General features: G+C 35.8%; 2 protein-coding genes across 3 annotated transcripts; both read left to right on the top strand.

Annotated features, from left to right (window-relative positions):
- The first annotated feature begins 2,693 nt into the window (after nt 1-2,693).
- On the top strand, nt 2,694-9,213 carry arl13a (ADP-ribosylation factor-like 13A). 2 transcript variants are annotated; one of them, XM_079892998.1, is made up of 10 exons: nt 2,694-2,793; nt 3,915-4,028; nt 5,245-5,315; nt 5,413-5,662; nt 6,243-6,348; nt 6,554-6,759; nt 7,203-7,299; nt 7,387-7,654; nt 8,119-8,235; nt 8,470-9,213. In XM_079892998.1, the coding sequence occupies exons 1-10, from the start codon at nt 2,774-2,776 to the stop codon at nt 8,532-8,534; spliced, it is 1,314 nt and encodes a 437-aa protein (XP_079749124.1). In that variant the 5' UTR covers nt 2,694-2,773; the 3' UTR covers nt 8,535-9,213. The 2 variants fall into 2 exon arrangements, with proteins under 2 accessions (XP_079749124.1, XP_079749123.1); XM_079892997.1 differs by having other exon boundaries at nt 7,387-7,702; nt 8,470-9,204.
- A 1,894-nt stretch (nt 9,214-11,107) lies between these two features.
- On the top strand, nt 11,108-14,218 carry tmem35 (transmembrane protein 35). The gene is made up of 2 exons (XM_079892788.1): nt 11,108-11,301; nt 12,230-14,218. The coding sequence occupies exons 1-2, from the start codon at nt 11,182-11,184 to the stop codon at nt 12,590-12,592; spliced, it is 483 nt and encodes a 160-aa protein (XP_079748914.1). The 5' UTR covers nt 11,108-11,181; the 3' UTR covers nt 12,593-14,218.
- Nucleotides 14,219-15,136: the final 918 nt, after the last annotated feature.

Here is a 15,136-nt window from a genome sequence, read left to right as displayed (position 1 = left end):
ATACACTTCAGGAAATGACTATCAGATGTAAACACTGTGTTCTCACCTGTTATTCTAGAATTCTTAGAAAATAAAAAGCAGCTGATAAAACAGTGATCAGCAGATAATCTTTACTAACGCCTATGGCACATATTTGTACATTCAAATTAAGTTGATTTAGATAAAGTTTGAGATTCAATGCAGTTTGTTTATTGTGCTTAAAACAACCTTTGACTTGAAATCTTGTGACAGTCAGGCACAGACAAAGTTTTTTTATTATTATCATAATTATAGTCTACCAGTTATGAATTAAGGGCAGGAAAGACAGTCATGGTGTGGTTGCTGAAACTTTGACCTGAAATTGACTGTCATATAATGCTGATAGACTTCGTGTAAAATGTATACTTAACTGAATACAATGGCTCCAAAAAGTATTTTCCCCACATGTATTGAATATCATTGCATTAACAAAATATCAAAGATAAGAAAGTTTTTTAAAACCATAGTATAGAATTGAGACAAAGTATTGCTAGTGGTTAATGTGACCTACATTTGTGGTTACTCTTCTATGAACTATTATCTACCTAGAATTCTGTTTTTGGGTGAAATCAGCTAAAATAGGCCAAATAAGGTTATAGCGTCTTATCTCTTTACTTTTTTTTTTTTTACAGCCAATCACAATAACTGATCTTGCATTGTTGCAAAGGTTTATGAACAAAGTTTTGACATGACATGCTCTTTCAAATAAAAAAAGTTTAATTTAAAAAAGAAACTTAGATTTTTGTGAAAAAGGACATTTTAGGTAGAAATAATAATAATTAATAATAATTTGTTTACATTTATATGGAAGGGGGAATCTCCTCAACCGACGGCAGCCATATTGCGCCAGAACGCTCACCACACACCAGCTTATTGGTGGAGAGGTACTAACCAGGCTCAGTCAGCCCTGCTTAGCTTCAGTTGGCAACCAGTCTTGGGTTACAGGGTGATGTGGCTGCTGAAATAGAAATGGCATGTTAAGCTATAATGGGCCACAATTTTCAGCTAAAATGGGCTGCACACACACACACACACACACACACACACACACACTTTTACACAGAAGTTACACAGAAATTGAGATGTTCTAATCTTTAACAAAATGTTTGACAAATATTTGACAAACACACATACATTCACACAAAAGACACTAATGCACAGAAACACACCTATACAACATGATCAGTTATTTTTTAATTGCATTTTTTTATGAAATATTTGTTCAACTTTCTATTAAATGAAATACATTCATGGTGTTGCTATGGCACGCTAATGACAATAGTGTCAATTACTGTTAAAAATAAAAGGATTTCAGCAGAAATGATCTGTATTTCAGGGAAATAAGGTCTAAGTATTCCCAGGGAAAGCAAGAACTTATATAAGAATGTAACTGTGTACCTTGAAATGCAATTTAAGTCGCTTTGGATAAAAGCGTCTGCCAAATGCATAAATGTAAATGTAAATGTAAATTTCAGGCATTTAACCAAAAACGTAGGAGTGAAGTCAGCTAAAATGGGCTTTCAGCTAAAATAAGCTTATTTGACGGAATTATAAGTAATTTACCAAAACGTGGCTGAAATAAGGTCTGTGGTTAAAACAAGCTCAAAATATGTTCACGTTTTATTCTACCACATAAACAGCTACAGCAGTAATACCACAATCGTGATTTTATTTTAAAGCTTTTTTACATGTCTTGAAAAATGCGATTGCTAATGGGATGACAGAGGTTGTTGTCGGAGACATTAAACATCATCAGCCAAACAGGTAGGCCTATAGGCCTACTCATAGTCATACTCGCTAGTTTGCTTTTACAGCCTCGATGTGTTTATATTGGCAAACTATCTAACTCAAACCTTTTAGGGAATTTTATTTTAATTTTTTAAATAAAAGCTATAAAAGAGTTATCGTAAGTTGATGGTGTTGACATTGACTTCATGCAACCGTGGTGTAATAATTGTTTTACTTCTGGCGATTTTATTTAGGCTTTAAAATTCATAAAAGTTGTGCTTATTTGTGAAGATCACGATGAACAAAATGTGTAAGAATTATGAACTATTCTTGGTCATAGAACTTTCTGCAAGCCTATGGAAAAATCCTATTGGTTTTTGTCGAGGGAACCAGGGTGATGATAACAACTTCCGGGAATATAAAAGAAATATAAAATATGTTAGCCTACGTATCATGTATGTCTATGGCAGGGGAAGTTGTTGTTTTTCACGTGAATTAAAAAAAAGTATTCTGCAGTAGGCTATTCCATGAAAAAAAAAAAAAAAAAAAGGAAATGTCAATTTTCATTTCATTGTGACTTTAACTCTGAATAAGCAGCAGCAATAATCTTCTGAAGTTGCAGAATTTGGATCCTTTATTTGCCAGAGGTGTGAACAACAGTATGATGTCATTCTATGTGTTATAACATAAATAAAATAGTAAATAAAATATTTCTCATTTAACTCTAAGCAGATGTCTTATAGGCATTTCATAACTCACAATTAACTAAAAATCGAAGTATTTGTTAGGATGTTTACATACAGTTGGCTTAAAATAACCCGGCTGACGTCTACATTTAACCCAGTTAAAGAGAATGGCAGCTTGCCAGTATTTTCAACTTCTCAACCATATGATTGGTTGTAAGGATGTGATGGTGTTCCTTCCAAGCTCCTCCCGCATGAGGTGACGGGATTAGAAGAATAAGTAGAGCCTGATTAGTTTTTAGCAGCCTTGTGCAAAATGTCTCTGGACAGACAAACAAAAACGCATGGATTCTGACATACTACTGTGAGTAATGTGATGTGTATATTTTTTTGTTTAATAACTGTATAAACCCTATGATATGATGTTCTAATTGTGTGTCTGCATATGTTCCTATACTCATCAATGCTGTTAATGATCATATGTAATCGTGCAGAGAAGGTAGACTGAATATAATATGGGTTTTTGTTTACAAATTTTTAAATACTCTGAAATTAAAAATGTTTTGGTTCTAGAATAAGTTTACACTGTATTTATAAATTAATCCACATTAATATGTTGATGTACTGTCTCTGTGGTCAAATGTGCCTTTTAGAACTGACAGTTGTAGCATCCTTAGGTGTCAGTCAAATGTTTATATAGAAAATTTGTTTAAACTTATTTTTCGATCCCAGACATGCAGTGTAACTGATAGGTGGGCTGTTGCAGTACATGCTGCTTGGAAAAAGGGGTCATGTGTTCAGAATGAGAACAGCGTAATGGACTCAGACTATTCTTTAAAGGCTTACAGGGCTGAACAGATGTCCAGTGATGGACCAAGCACATCTCAGACACCTGTGAATGTAACTAGACTACTGTGTGTTTATACATGCAGCTGCTACAGTATGTGAATATAACCAGTTATCTTTGTATTCAAGAGTTCATTCTGCTAGTCTGCTCAAAAACAATGCCTAATCAGCTCTTTTGCTGTGTTGTGATCTCGTAAAGCCACGAAAATAAAGAATAAATGCAAGAATTTAGAATGTTAGATGGCTAGAAATAAGTTTTTGCTTTGGTTTTGTTTTTTGGCTGTAAAATGAAGTGTTTATGAAAGTTTTTAATTAAAATTGTTGAATATTTATATAAACAAGCAAAAGCAATATTCAAAATTATAAAAAAAAAAAAAAATTTTTATAAAAAAATACTTTAAAAACCAAAACGAAAACAGCTCTTTCTCGTAACGGATCCTATCTTTTATCATACTGCTTGATATCTTATTTTTAGGCCACTTTAAACATTACAGGTATTACAGCGTGGGTGACAGAAATTCGAAGTTACTAATGAATGCTTAATTCTTGAGGTTAATGCTTGTGCGAGACACAACAGCTGAGGTTTGCATGCATAAGGCGTTGGGTACATTGATTGAGTGTCCCGTTATCTGCTTTCAGGTACGAGTTAAGGAGACGATGGTGCTCTCCCTGGTTCTCTCCTCCTCAGGTCAACATGTTCAACCTCATGAGCAATTGCTGCAGCTGGGTCTCCAAACTCCAGCAACCCCTGAGGTACCAGTCATCCAAGCAAATCCTATACAGTTCTATATGTTCGTTGTTGATCAGAAAGGGTTCTTCATATATAACCTTTTAGGGGTTCCCATCATGGGATCATTTTATGGATTTTGCTTCAATTAATAATTCATTAATTCCTTTTAATCAACTTTTATTAACTAAACACTAGAAATTTTTTAAATAACCCTTTAAACATGGAAGTACTATGCGATAATTTAAAGTCCCCCTGTATAATTGTATCCCTTAAAACTCATCTTTGATCACCAAAATGACATATTTAAAGTTTTTTTCCTGTGAATTTTTTTTCCTTCATGCCTTAAAATAGCTTGAATGACTACACCCCCTGCTTCAGTCAGTATATGTGGATCCAGGAATATGCAAATTAGTCCCCGCCTCCACTCAATCACACCAGCCCGGACTACCTGATCCACTCAATCAACTTTACTGTAGTAAACGCTACACAATGGCAAGTGGAAATACTGGTTGAATTCAGCCTTAATGTTTGAACCAGAAACTGATTCAGAAGAAGAGGAAGAACGAATTATAGACAGGCTCGTCGACAAGCCGATATATCAGAATGTGTTTTATGTATCGCTCTCTATGTCGGACACATAGCGGTAACTGATATTAGCCTTTGGCTTGACAATGTTATCAAACAGCTAATAATGTGTTGCTAATGTTACACAAACCATGTTCACGTTCGCCATCTCAGAATCACACAGCTGCCTTCAAAAAATCAGTATCCTTAGAAACGCTTTGAACACCTTGGAGAAAGGCATATAGTTCATCATAACATCGTAATATACATCATATACATAATTCATCCGCTATATTGCTAAATGTACTCGGTTTTTCATTTCAACAGAAAACTATACCTGGAGAACCTGAATTATCTTTAGACTCCCCTGCTTCATAGCGGTCATAGTTAATGATATGCTAAAGCCTGCCCGCACGTTGACGTGATTGGTTACAACATGTTTGTGACAAAGAGAACAATGGTGTTGACTGATGAATTTGCTCATGGTTTGTCTTAAAGCACATTCAAAACACCACATAGACATATAAACAACATTAAAAACTTTAAAACCCACAGGGGGTCTTTAAGACATGTCACCTTATATAGAAACTTTTTAGCATAAAGGGTTCTTTAAAACTCAAGAAACTTAGGGTTTTATACAGAACTGAATTAACCTTGTTTAAATAATGTTCACAGGAAGATCACAGTGCTAGTGGTTGGTTTGGACAAGGTTGGAAAAACATCTTGTGTCAGAGGGATGTTGAGAGGTAACTTTAATAAATGAAAATGTATATTAGAGGGAGACTTGTAGATACTAAATTGACTGCAATTTGTTGCATTTTAATGTTATGTGACTTTGTTCAGTGCCCCCTGGAGAAGTAGGCCCCACTCATGGATGTGTCCAAACTGAATTAAAGCTGGAGAACTACTTGGTTAACATACTGGATATGAGTGGGGCTCAAGAGGTTCAGGGGTCCTGGAGAGAGCATTACGGTGAAGCTCATGGCATCATCTTTGTGGTGGATTCCAGTGACAGACAACGAATGAAAGAGGTCAAAGAAGCTCTAGTGGACTTGCTGAAGCATCCAAGAGTAGCAGGAAAGCCTCTTCTTGTGTAAGATACCTCTGTTTACAACTGCTATACTGCTATACTGATTAACCTGTTCACTGTCACCCCCTTTCTGAGCATAGATCTGAACTTAAATTTCTGTAATTCATGAATGCTTTGGAATAAAAGACCAAAGCAGACCAAAAAGAGGCTTTTTAATGAAGACACTCAGCAGATTATTGCAGATAATCCACTTTAGACATTCTACTAACTTTAAGTAACTTTGCAACTACATGTCAACTAGCAGTCATTACTAGACTGTCTGCTTAATACTTCTTAAAACAATTTATTTTGATGGTCCCCAACAGACATTCTATTGGCTAGAAGTAACTTTGCAAGTACATGTCAATTTTAAAATCTTATGTCAAAAGGTGCTGTTTCCATGGCAACACAATGTCCAGTTCCACAATGGAAAAAAGGCAAACGGCACTACAAAAAAATCACTTTGAAAATCAATATAAAAAAATCAATTTTACAAGGTACTTGGGGCAATTGCTGCCCTAAGCCATATTCAGTGTCTAATCTGTGACTATTGGAATTTGCCTGCAGGCCAGTTTATTTTGGCCATCTCTATATCTCCTAACAGGCTGGCCAATAAACAGGACAAAATGAATGCTCTGCTGGGAAATGAACTCATTGAAATTCTCTCCCTTGAGAGGCTGGTCAACCAGAGCCGGTCCCTTTGCCATATTGTGAGTACTGTGGACCAATAAAAATAAAAATCGGACATATGCAAAACATGTGATAAACCTTCAGGAAGTGATTATGGAGTAGAGGAACTGATAATATGTTCCTTTATTGTATTGTCAACTTGTAAATGTTAAAGGTTATGGCAACACCCTGACTGGTTACCAGTAGTTGTATTACCATATACTTTGAGCTGATCTTAATCTACAGGAGCCATGCTCTGCCTCAACGGACCTGCGTCGCTGGTCAGACAGAAAGACCCTGCGAGGCCTCAGATGGCTACTGCGAGCCGTGTGCCTGGACTACCCAGACCTCTGTGCCCGCGTGATGAGAGACGGGAGGCGACCATTAGGGCCAGAAGAAAAGGAAAAGAGAGGAAAAATAGAGAAGAGCCGGAACAAATCTAAAGAGGAGAGGTGAGTGCTGCTTTACACACACACACTATTTGAATATATTTTCAATTTTAATATATTTTCAAATGTAATTTATTCCTATTATGGCAAAGCTGAATTTTCAGCATCATTACTCCAGTCTTCAAAGTCACATGATCTTTCAGAAATCACTGTAATAATCTGATTTGCTGCTCTAAAAACATTTCTTATTATTATCAATGTTGAAAACACTTGTGCTGCTTAATATTTTTGTGAAAGCCGTGATAATTTTTTTCAGGATATTTTGATGAATAGAAACAGCATTTATTTGAAATAGAAAACCTTTGCTACAATATAAATGTTTAACGGTCACTTTTGATCAAATTAATAAAAATTTTAATTGTAAGGACCCAAAACTTTTTAACGGCAGTGTATATATGCTAATTTGTGTACATATAATAATTAGATTAGATGTTCTTGTCTTGCAGAACACGGACAAGCAAAACAGATATCCGTCAAGAACATCACAGTGAAACTGAGAGGAAAAATGGGACTCTGCAACCAATCAGAAATATTCTAAATAAGGTTAAAAATCTTTATCATGGAAATTTTACCAAATCTATTCTGTTATATAACTCAGTTCACTTATTGATTTACCCCTTGACATTTTAGGAGAACTCTTTAAAAAAGAAATTAAGCAAAAAGAAGAAAGTGAAGGTTAAAATTAAGAAGGAGAGTCCAAGCAGAGGAGTAAATGAAAAAGAGGTGGAGGAGACAGAAGGAAATGAAGCAGAACAGGAACACAGCAGCCAGAAAGAGAAAGCCAGCAGTGCATTGCTGCCACCAAAACGTGGAAAGCTGAAACGCAAAGCTAAAGTAAAAGAGGAGAACTCGGGTATTCCTGAATCCCCCAACAGTGAGGTCTCCAAACCCTCGAGAGGTACATGGTGTCAGCAACTGAATACGGAAGCTTATACACTCTTAAAGGGTTAGTTCACCCAAAAATGAAAATTCTGTCATTAATTACTCGTTCCAAACCCTTAAGACTTTCGTTCATCTTTGGAACACAAAATGAATTAATGTTAATGACAGAATTTGGGTGAACTATCTCTTTAAAAATAGAGTTCTTTATTGGCATTGATGTTCCACAAAGAACCTTTAACACCCATGAAAACTTTCCATTTGACAAAAGTTTCTTCAAAGCGGGTTTAATAGATTAATAAAATGTTTTTTACACTAAGAAGAAACTGGTTATTTTAAGAACTGCTACTGTTCTTCTATGGCATTGCTGCCACAAACAAAAAAAACCCTTTTGGAACCTTCATTTTTAGGAGTGTATGTCCTTAAAACTGTGAAATACAGCATCATATTTCCCTCTCATGCTTTTAACCTACTTATTCACAGGAAAAGAGGAAAGAAAGAGAAAAAAGAAGACTGTTAAAGTAAAACGAAAGAACAAGATAAACACAGAGGAAGTTCCCACTGCTTATGCACAGCCTGTTGATCTTTCAACTACATTCGGTGAGCATCAGTGACCTCTAAACCACTATTCATTTTAATCAGGGCTGTTCTTTGGATGAATTTTGGCTTTGTGGGAGGAATTTTAAAACACATGCATATGAACTTCATACTTATTGGTAATACATTGATTTTAAAACAATAAAACAAACATTATTTGTGTGAATTTGCTCAAAACAGATCTGTAGAAATGTAGGAGTCTAATTTAAAGCATTTAATTTCCCTGTTTCCTAACAGACCTTTACCGAAAAGCAATTTTGGCTCTCAAAGCCCGACAGGAACAGGACATTGTTTCTGGATAGTGAAGAAAAACTATCATGAAGGTTATCACAAAGAATGAAGAAATGGATGGCTTGCTGAACCACTTATCGGTGTCTTTTACCCATGGATGATGAGCTGAGCCCATCTGCAAACTAGTTAGGCTACTGTTTTGTATCGGCTAGAAGGTCATCATCAATACTTTTGTAAAAACTTTTTGAGGCAATTTTAATAAGAATATGTATATAATTTGTATTGTAATTGTATTAAGAGATTGTTGAGTAATGACTGAGAAAGAATTAAACGTTCTGTCTTGAAGAGAGACTAGCCTTCCTATGAAGATGATAGTGTATTATTAGTGAAGACTTTTATATTATTAACATACTCATATCTTTATCAATGTAAACCTAAGAAAGTATACGATGAATCAATCTGATGGTTTACCATGGTGTACATTGCAATGACGTATCTATGACTTATTTGTCTTTGAACCTGAGATGTTCTTTACAGGTTTGAATAAGAAGTTGCCTACCCTTTTTTGTGAAATTTTATTTATTTGTACATGTACCTTTTTAAAAATATGAATCCATTTCATTTTAGCCATTTTGTACTTTTTATAGAAGTGTCATGGTTTTATAAGGAGAAAAATGCATGATGGGATTTTTTTTCGTCCCTGAAGTTTTTCCACCAGATATGAACAAATAAATCCAGATCAAAACACTGTGTTCTTTTTTTTATCAACTGATCTAAACTTATACACTATTTTTTTTTTTTGGAGATGAACTAGCTTGAGTAAAACTTGTTTGGATAGACTTAAAGGATAGGTTAGTGAAAAGTGAAAATTCTGGCATCATATGAAAGCTCTGTATAAATGCCTGAATTCATTCATTCATCATTTACTCACCCTCAAGTTGTTCCAAACCTGTATGCATTTCTTTCTTCTGCTGAAGTAGTTTGTTTACCCATATTATTCAAAATATCTTCTGTGTTCAGGAATAGAAAGATAGGTTTGGAACAACTTGAGGGTGAGTAGCCTAAATGATGACTTTTGAGATGTCAAATGATGAGAATTTTCATTTTTGGGTGAACTATCCCTTTTAAGAGCTTTCTTCAGCATTTAGGCTACTCACCCTTATGTCGTTCCAAACCCGTAAGAGCTTCTTTCATCTTTGGAACACAAATATAGATATTTTTGATGAAATAGAAGAGCTCCCTGGCCCCTTCATAGACAGCAATTTAATAACCACTTTCAAGGCACAGAAATGTAGTAAAGACATTGTTAAAATAGTCCATGTGACTACAGTGGTTCAACCTTAATGAAGAGACAAGAATACGTTTTGGTGCAAAAAAACTACTTTATTCAACAATTCCTAATGTGCCTGTCCCAAATGGAGTGTGCACTTTCGGTCTTGTGGATGCATCGAGGGCGCATGCTCGCGAGCACCCTTCTCTCTGAAACCTAAAATGGCAAATGGGACACCATATGGTCTCAATCCGTTTTTTTTTTTACTGTCTATGGACTTAACGGACACGCGCACGTGGCAGCCATTGTAAAGTCCACAAGACCGAAAGTGCTTATCTTGTAAAAATGTCAACGTTGATTTAGAAGGGTTTTTGTTAATTTTTTTCAACAACAAACTGACATTATTTCAACCATATTTCAACGTTGAAGGTCGGTCATGTGCTGGCTGGGTATGTACTCATTTCCCATTAGTGAACTGACTAGGTCCCACATAGGGAGCCCATCTGGGTTTGCCCATGTTGGACCTACTTAGTTGACCCAAGTGGGCCCCAGATAAGATGCCCATTTTGAGCCCATGTCCACTCTGTACCCCTGTAGCCCATTTGTAACCCATATGGGCCCCAGATAAGAAGCCCATTTTGAGCCCATATCCACTCTGTACCCCTGTAGCCCATTTGTAACCCATATGGGCCCCAGAAAAGAAGCCCATTTTGAGCCCATGCCCACTCTGTACCCCTGTCGCCCATTTGTAACCCATATGGGCCCCACATAAACGTGTTGGCTGGGAATATGAAGTGTGCCATTGGGTACAGGGCCAGACTTGTACGCTGCTGACATAAACACACATAGACACAGTATGTCTATGTAAACACATGCAGCGCTTCCGAGTTCCACGTCAGAACCCCGGTTCACTATGGTGGGCCGATATCATGGAAGGTCTTACGGGTTTGGAACGACATGAGGACGAGTAATTAATGACATAATTTTCATTTTAGGGTGAACTAACCCTTTAAACCAGTAAACTAGCTGTTCGCTTGCTATCTGAAGGCTAACTGGAAGAAAAACAAAAATAAAAAAAATATTTTTAGCTTAGGTGATAATGTCATCTTGATAATGTCATTTTAAAATACATTAAATCATTATTAAGAAAGTAAACCCACACAGTGAAGTGATTTTCTATTATTTCTAATCAGGCACCATTCACTTGTTTTCAGAACTTGTTTTTTTCCTTGGAAGTTCGCTGATGTTGAGAACCACCGCTTGCACTGCAGTTGGACATCATTGACAACAGCGCCGTCTAATGGTGCTTCTTATTATAGTGTAGCGGAATGACATGCAGCCATATTTGACAGTATTCAAGCCCTTCCCCCCTTCAGCATCTTCAGCAGGACAGTGAAGAAAGCTGGAGCGGGACAACGGATGCCAATCTAAGGGAGACTTTACAGAAGATGGCCTCGCCAAGAACAATAACCATTGTCGCCCTTTCCTTTGCACTGGGTCTCTTTTTCGTGTTCATGGGTACAATTAAACTCACACCAAGATTAAGCAAAGATGCATATAGTGAAATGGTAAGTGATCGTCGTTTAGCAGCGCTCATAATAATAATCAAATGAAGCTTTAGCTGGACGCGCCGGCATTGTTTTTAGGAGGGGTGCGAATGTAATTGTCTGTTATGCATTTTCTATAAAATGTCCGCTAGTGCTGTTGGTGCCTGCTTGTGTATTTAATATATTTATATATATTCTTTGTATTGGCTATCGAGTTGAATAGAAATAAAACTGCAAATAGTTCTAACTATAATCTAAAATATATGACAGACATAATTAGATTCTTAATAATGAGTCGGACTGTAAAACAACTGAACATCATTGGAGCAGTTGAACAGCGAATGATGTGCACACAGCCGCAACATTGTTTTATTACCGCATAAATAGGTCAATTATGACATCACAATGCGCATCACCTGTATGATAAATGGAACAAACGCTCTCAAATACGTGTGATCGTTTTGTGATATCGTTCTAAAACAATTCTTTTGAAGCGGATCATGATAAGGCAATGGCGGCGCTTTCCAGCAAATTCTAGGCTATCTTCTTCCATCTGCAGGTGCAGCAACTGCTGTGATGTCATAGACACATTCACATTTTTTTCTTTCTTTAATAAAAAGTTCATCATTACAATTCAGTGCAGTACAGTTGGGTCAATATGAGCATAAAAAAAGCATATCAAACGTTTGCATCCAACACACACACACGTTTGTTTTACTATAGCCTGTTAGTGAGGACAGATTGCATAGATTTCCATTGATATCAGGTTAATGATATTTTCTAATTATTTAACCCAACCCCTCCCCCTAAACCTATACTCATCACAGAAACGTGCAAAACACTGCATTTAAATATATATTTTTTAAATGTATATGTATTTATCTTATATATTCTTGATAGTATTGCATTTTACCTGCTTTTAAATTCCATAATTACATTCCTTTTCCAGAAAAGAGCATACAAGAGTTATGCCAAGGCCCTTCCAGTGTTGAAAAAAATGGGCATTTCTTCTGTACTTCTACGCAAGATTATTGGTACTCTTGAGGTGGGATGTGGAATTGTTCTGACGCTTGTGCCTGGGAGACCAAAAGACGTGGCCAACTTTATTCTGCTACTGGTCATGCTAGCGGTGCTCTTCTTCCACCAGCTGGTTGGAGATCCTCTAAAACGCTATGCCCATGCCCTGGTATTTGGTATTTTGCTGACATGCCGGCTGCTCATTACTCGCCAGGGTGAGGATCGGCCAGAGAGGGAGGAGAGACGAGAAGAGCAGATCAATGCCCAGGAAAAGAACAAAGTCAAAGTTTCTTAGCTCCACAGTTTAACAAAGAGCACTGGGCAGCAGATCTGTGTTTCTCTGATAGTAGAGAAGATGCTCGGAAAAAAAAAGACAGTAGTCCCGAAAGGTGATTTATGTCCCAGCAGCCCGAAAACCAGTTCTTATGTTACCTTTACCTCGTGTCTCACCTGAAAATGTCTTTGAATCTAATCTAAATCCTCACCACAGTCACCGTAATTGTGGCAACTGTTTTGGCTGTGGTTTTGCAGCAAAAGATTAAACTACTGTTATTCCCTGCTGACTGTATTTATTAATATCATGTTTTTTGCCCTGCATTGAACAATATTCCAAATGCCACTTAGACTGTACATTAACTTCAAATGTCAGCCATTTTATTGATGTTTTATTTACTTTTTGAATTACTGTAGATGAGTACTATATAAAAACCAGTTGTTTACTTTAAGATTTTTTTTTTTTTTAATTAAGAAATGCTGTACATCATTTGTTAAAAGGTTAAACTTTGCCCGATAATTTAGATGGTAGACCTTTTCTCTGTAGCCTCAAAATGTTTTACAAACATCAAAAATGAAATTACAAAACCAGTTTGTTTAGAGACAAGGAAGTTCTGCATATTATATTACTGTAGCTGTTATTTTTTGTATTTTTACTTTGTATTTTGATTTTCAAAAGGTTTTTTTCTGTTGTCAATTTTGATTTTCTAGTTTGACTCTTAAAATAAAATAAAAATCTTATCCTTGGAATCTTGTTTTTTCCCCCACTTATTTTAGGACAGGACTACGACATTTTCTCTCTTTTCTTTTATTAACCATTTTCAGTACTAAAATGGAAAATTGTTTTGTGTCTTGCAGATTTTTTCCATCTATTGTATTTTCTTTCGATCAGTGTGTTCCTCTATACTGTTCTGCACAGCACTGCACATTTGAGGTGTCTTTCTAATTTTACATAATGTTCATGTTATGCATCTCTACTAAGAAAATGATCAGTTGAATTAGGTGTGTTAAAAAAATTCATACATTCAAAATGTACAGTGCTGGAAGGAGTAGAATTGGGGAAATTGTCTTATACTGTATGTTTGTATGTATACTGCTAATATGCTGTTTGTACTGAGTAAAAATACCTAGCTGAGAACGTGGATTTGACCTGTGTCTAAAACCTTTCCAGAATGCCTAGATAGTCCAAGAAATGAATTGTGCATTCTTAGTTTAAACAGAATGGGTCATGTTACGCACTTGACAGTGAGAGAAAATGTTTGTGCATGCAGATGCTGAGAATAAAACCTCTATGCAGTTTACCATTGAGATTGGATAACAGTATTAAAAACACTTGTGATTTTCATCTCTTGCACACTTTTCACTAAATTATTTTGAATACAATGATCATATTGTACTATATATTAACATGAATATGCTTATAGCTCAATGCAGTGGAAACCATTTTTACAAACAAAAATAAATATCCTCACAAAACTAATTTTCAATCCACCAAATGTATGTTAGCATAGCATATAGCTACATAGTGTATAGCATATAGCGTTCATAGCATGAAATAGGCCATACTGTTATTGTACCCTATTTACAGTTCTTACCTTTTGATAGCAACATCTCTGTTTATCAAATATAGTCAACTCATTATCTTGTTAATTTTGCCTGATTTTGTCAATTTTCTGCTGCTTTAGTGCATATTTATGTCACATTTCAACCACCTTGACGCTGCAGTGTACACCCCAGTCCAGTAGGTGGCGGAGGTGCACTTTCTACGTTAAAATACTACATGAAATAGAGTGGATCGGCAGAGCCCAAGTTGTTTAGTAAAATTAATCTGGATTCCAGCCCATATAGGAGTAGAAGGAAATGAATTGGCTGATAAATATGCCAAAAATGCTACAAAAAAAAAACAGAGATAGATATGGTAATAAGTTATAGTAAGGCGGAAGTTAAAAGCATAATCAAAGCAGAAATGAGAAAGAAGTGGCAAGAGGAGTGGAAAATAGAAACAAAAGCGAGAATGTACTACAGTATCCAGAAGAGGGTAGGAGGTATAAGAGAAAATAATAGGAATAAAAAGGAAGAGGACATAATTTAAAGAATGAGATTTGGGCATACTGGATTAAATAGTACGCTTAAAATAATAGGGAAACATGAGACTGGGATGTGTGAGGTCTGTAATATTAACGAAACAGTAGAACATGTAATTATTAATTGTCATAGGTATAAGGAAGAAAGGATGAGGCTGAAAGACTGGTTTAGAAAAGAAAAAATTAGATTTGAAATGAAGGAAATATTACAAATGAATTCAGGGCATGTAGGGTATAGAGCGATATTTGTGTTTTTGAATAAAACAGGGCTTAGTAGATGGATATGAGTTTAGTTGTCTTAGAAAGTTATATTTAATAATAATGATAATGTATGAATATTAATAATGTTATTAGATATTTATGAAGTTATTTATTGGTTTATTTATGTATGTATGTATTTATTTATTTATTTATTTAAAGAGTAGTGACAGAAAAGGCTATTGTGATCCACACTCCATATCAGAAGGTGGCGGTAATGCACT

Source organism: Squalius cephalus, assembly GCF_949319135.1.
Source record: "Squalius cephalus genome assembly, chromosome: 14".
Classification (NCBI taxonomy): Eukaryota; Metazoa; Chordata; class Actinopteri; order Cypriniformes; family Leuciscidae; genus Squalius; species Squalius cephalus.
This window is presented reverse-complemented; position numbering and strand designations above follow the sequence as displayed.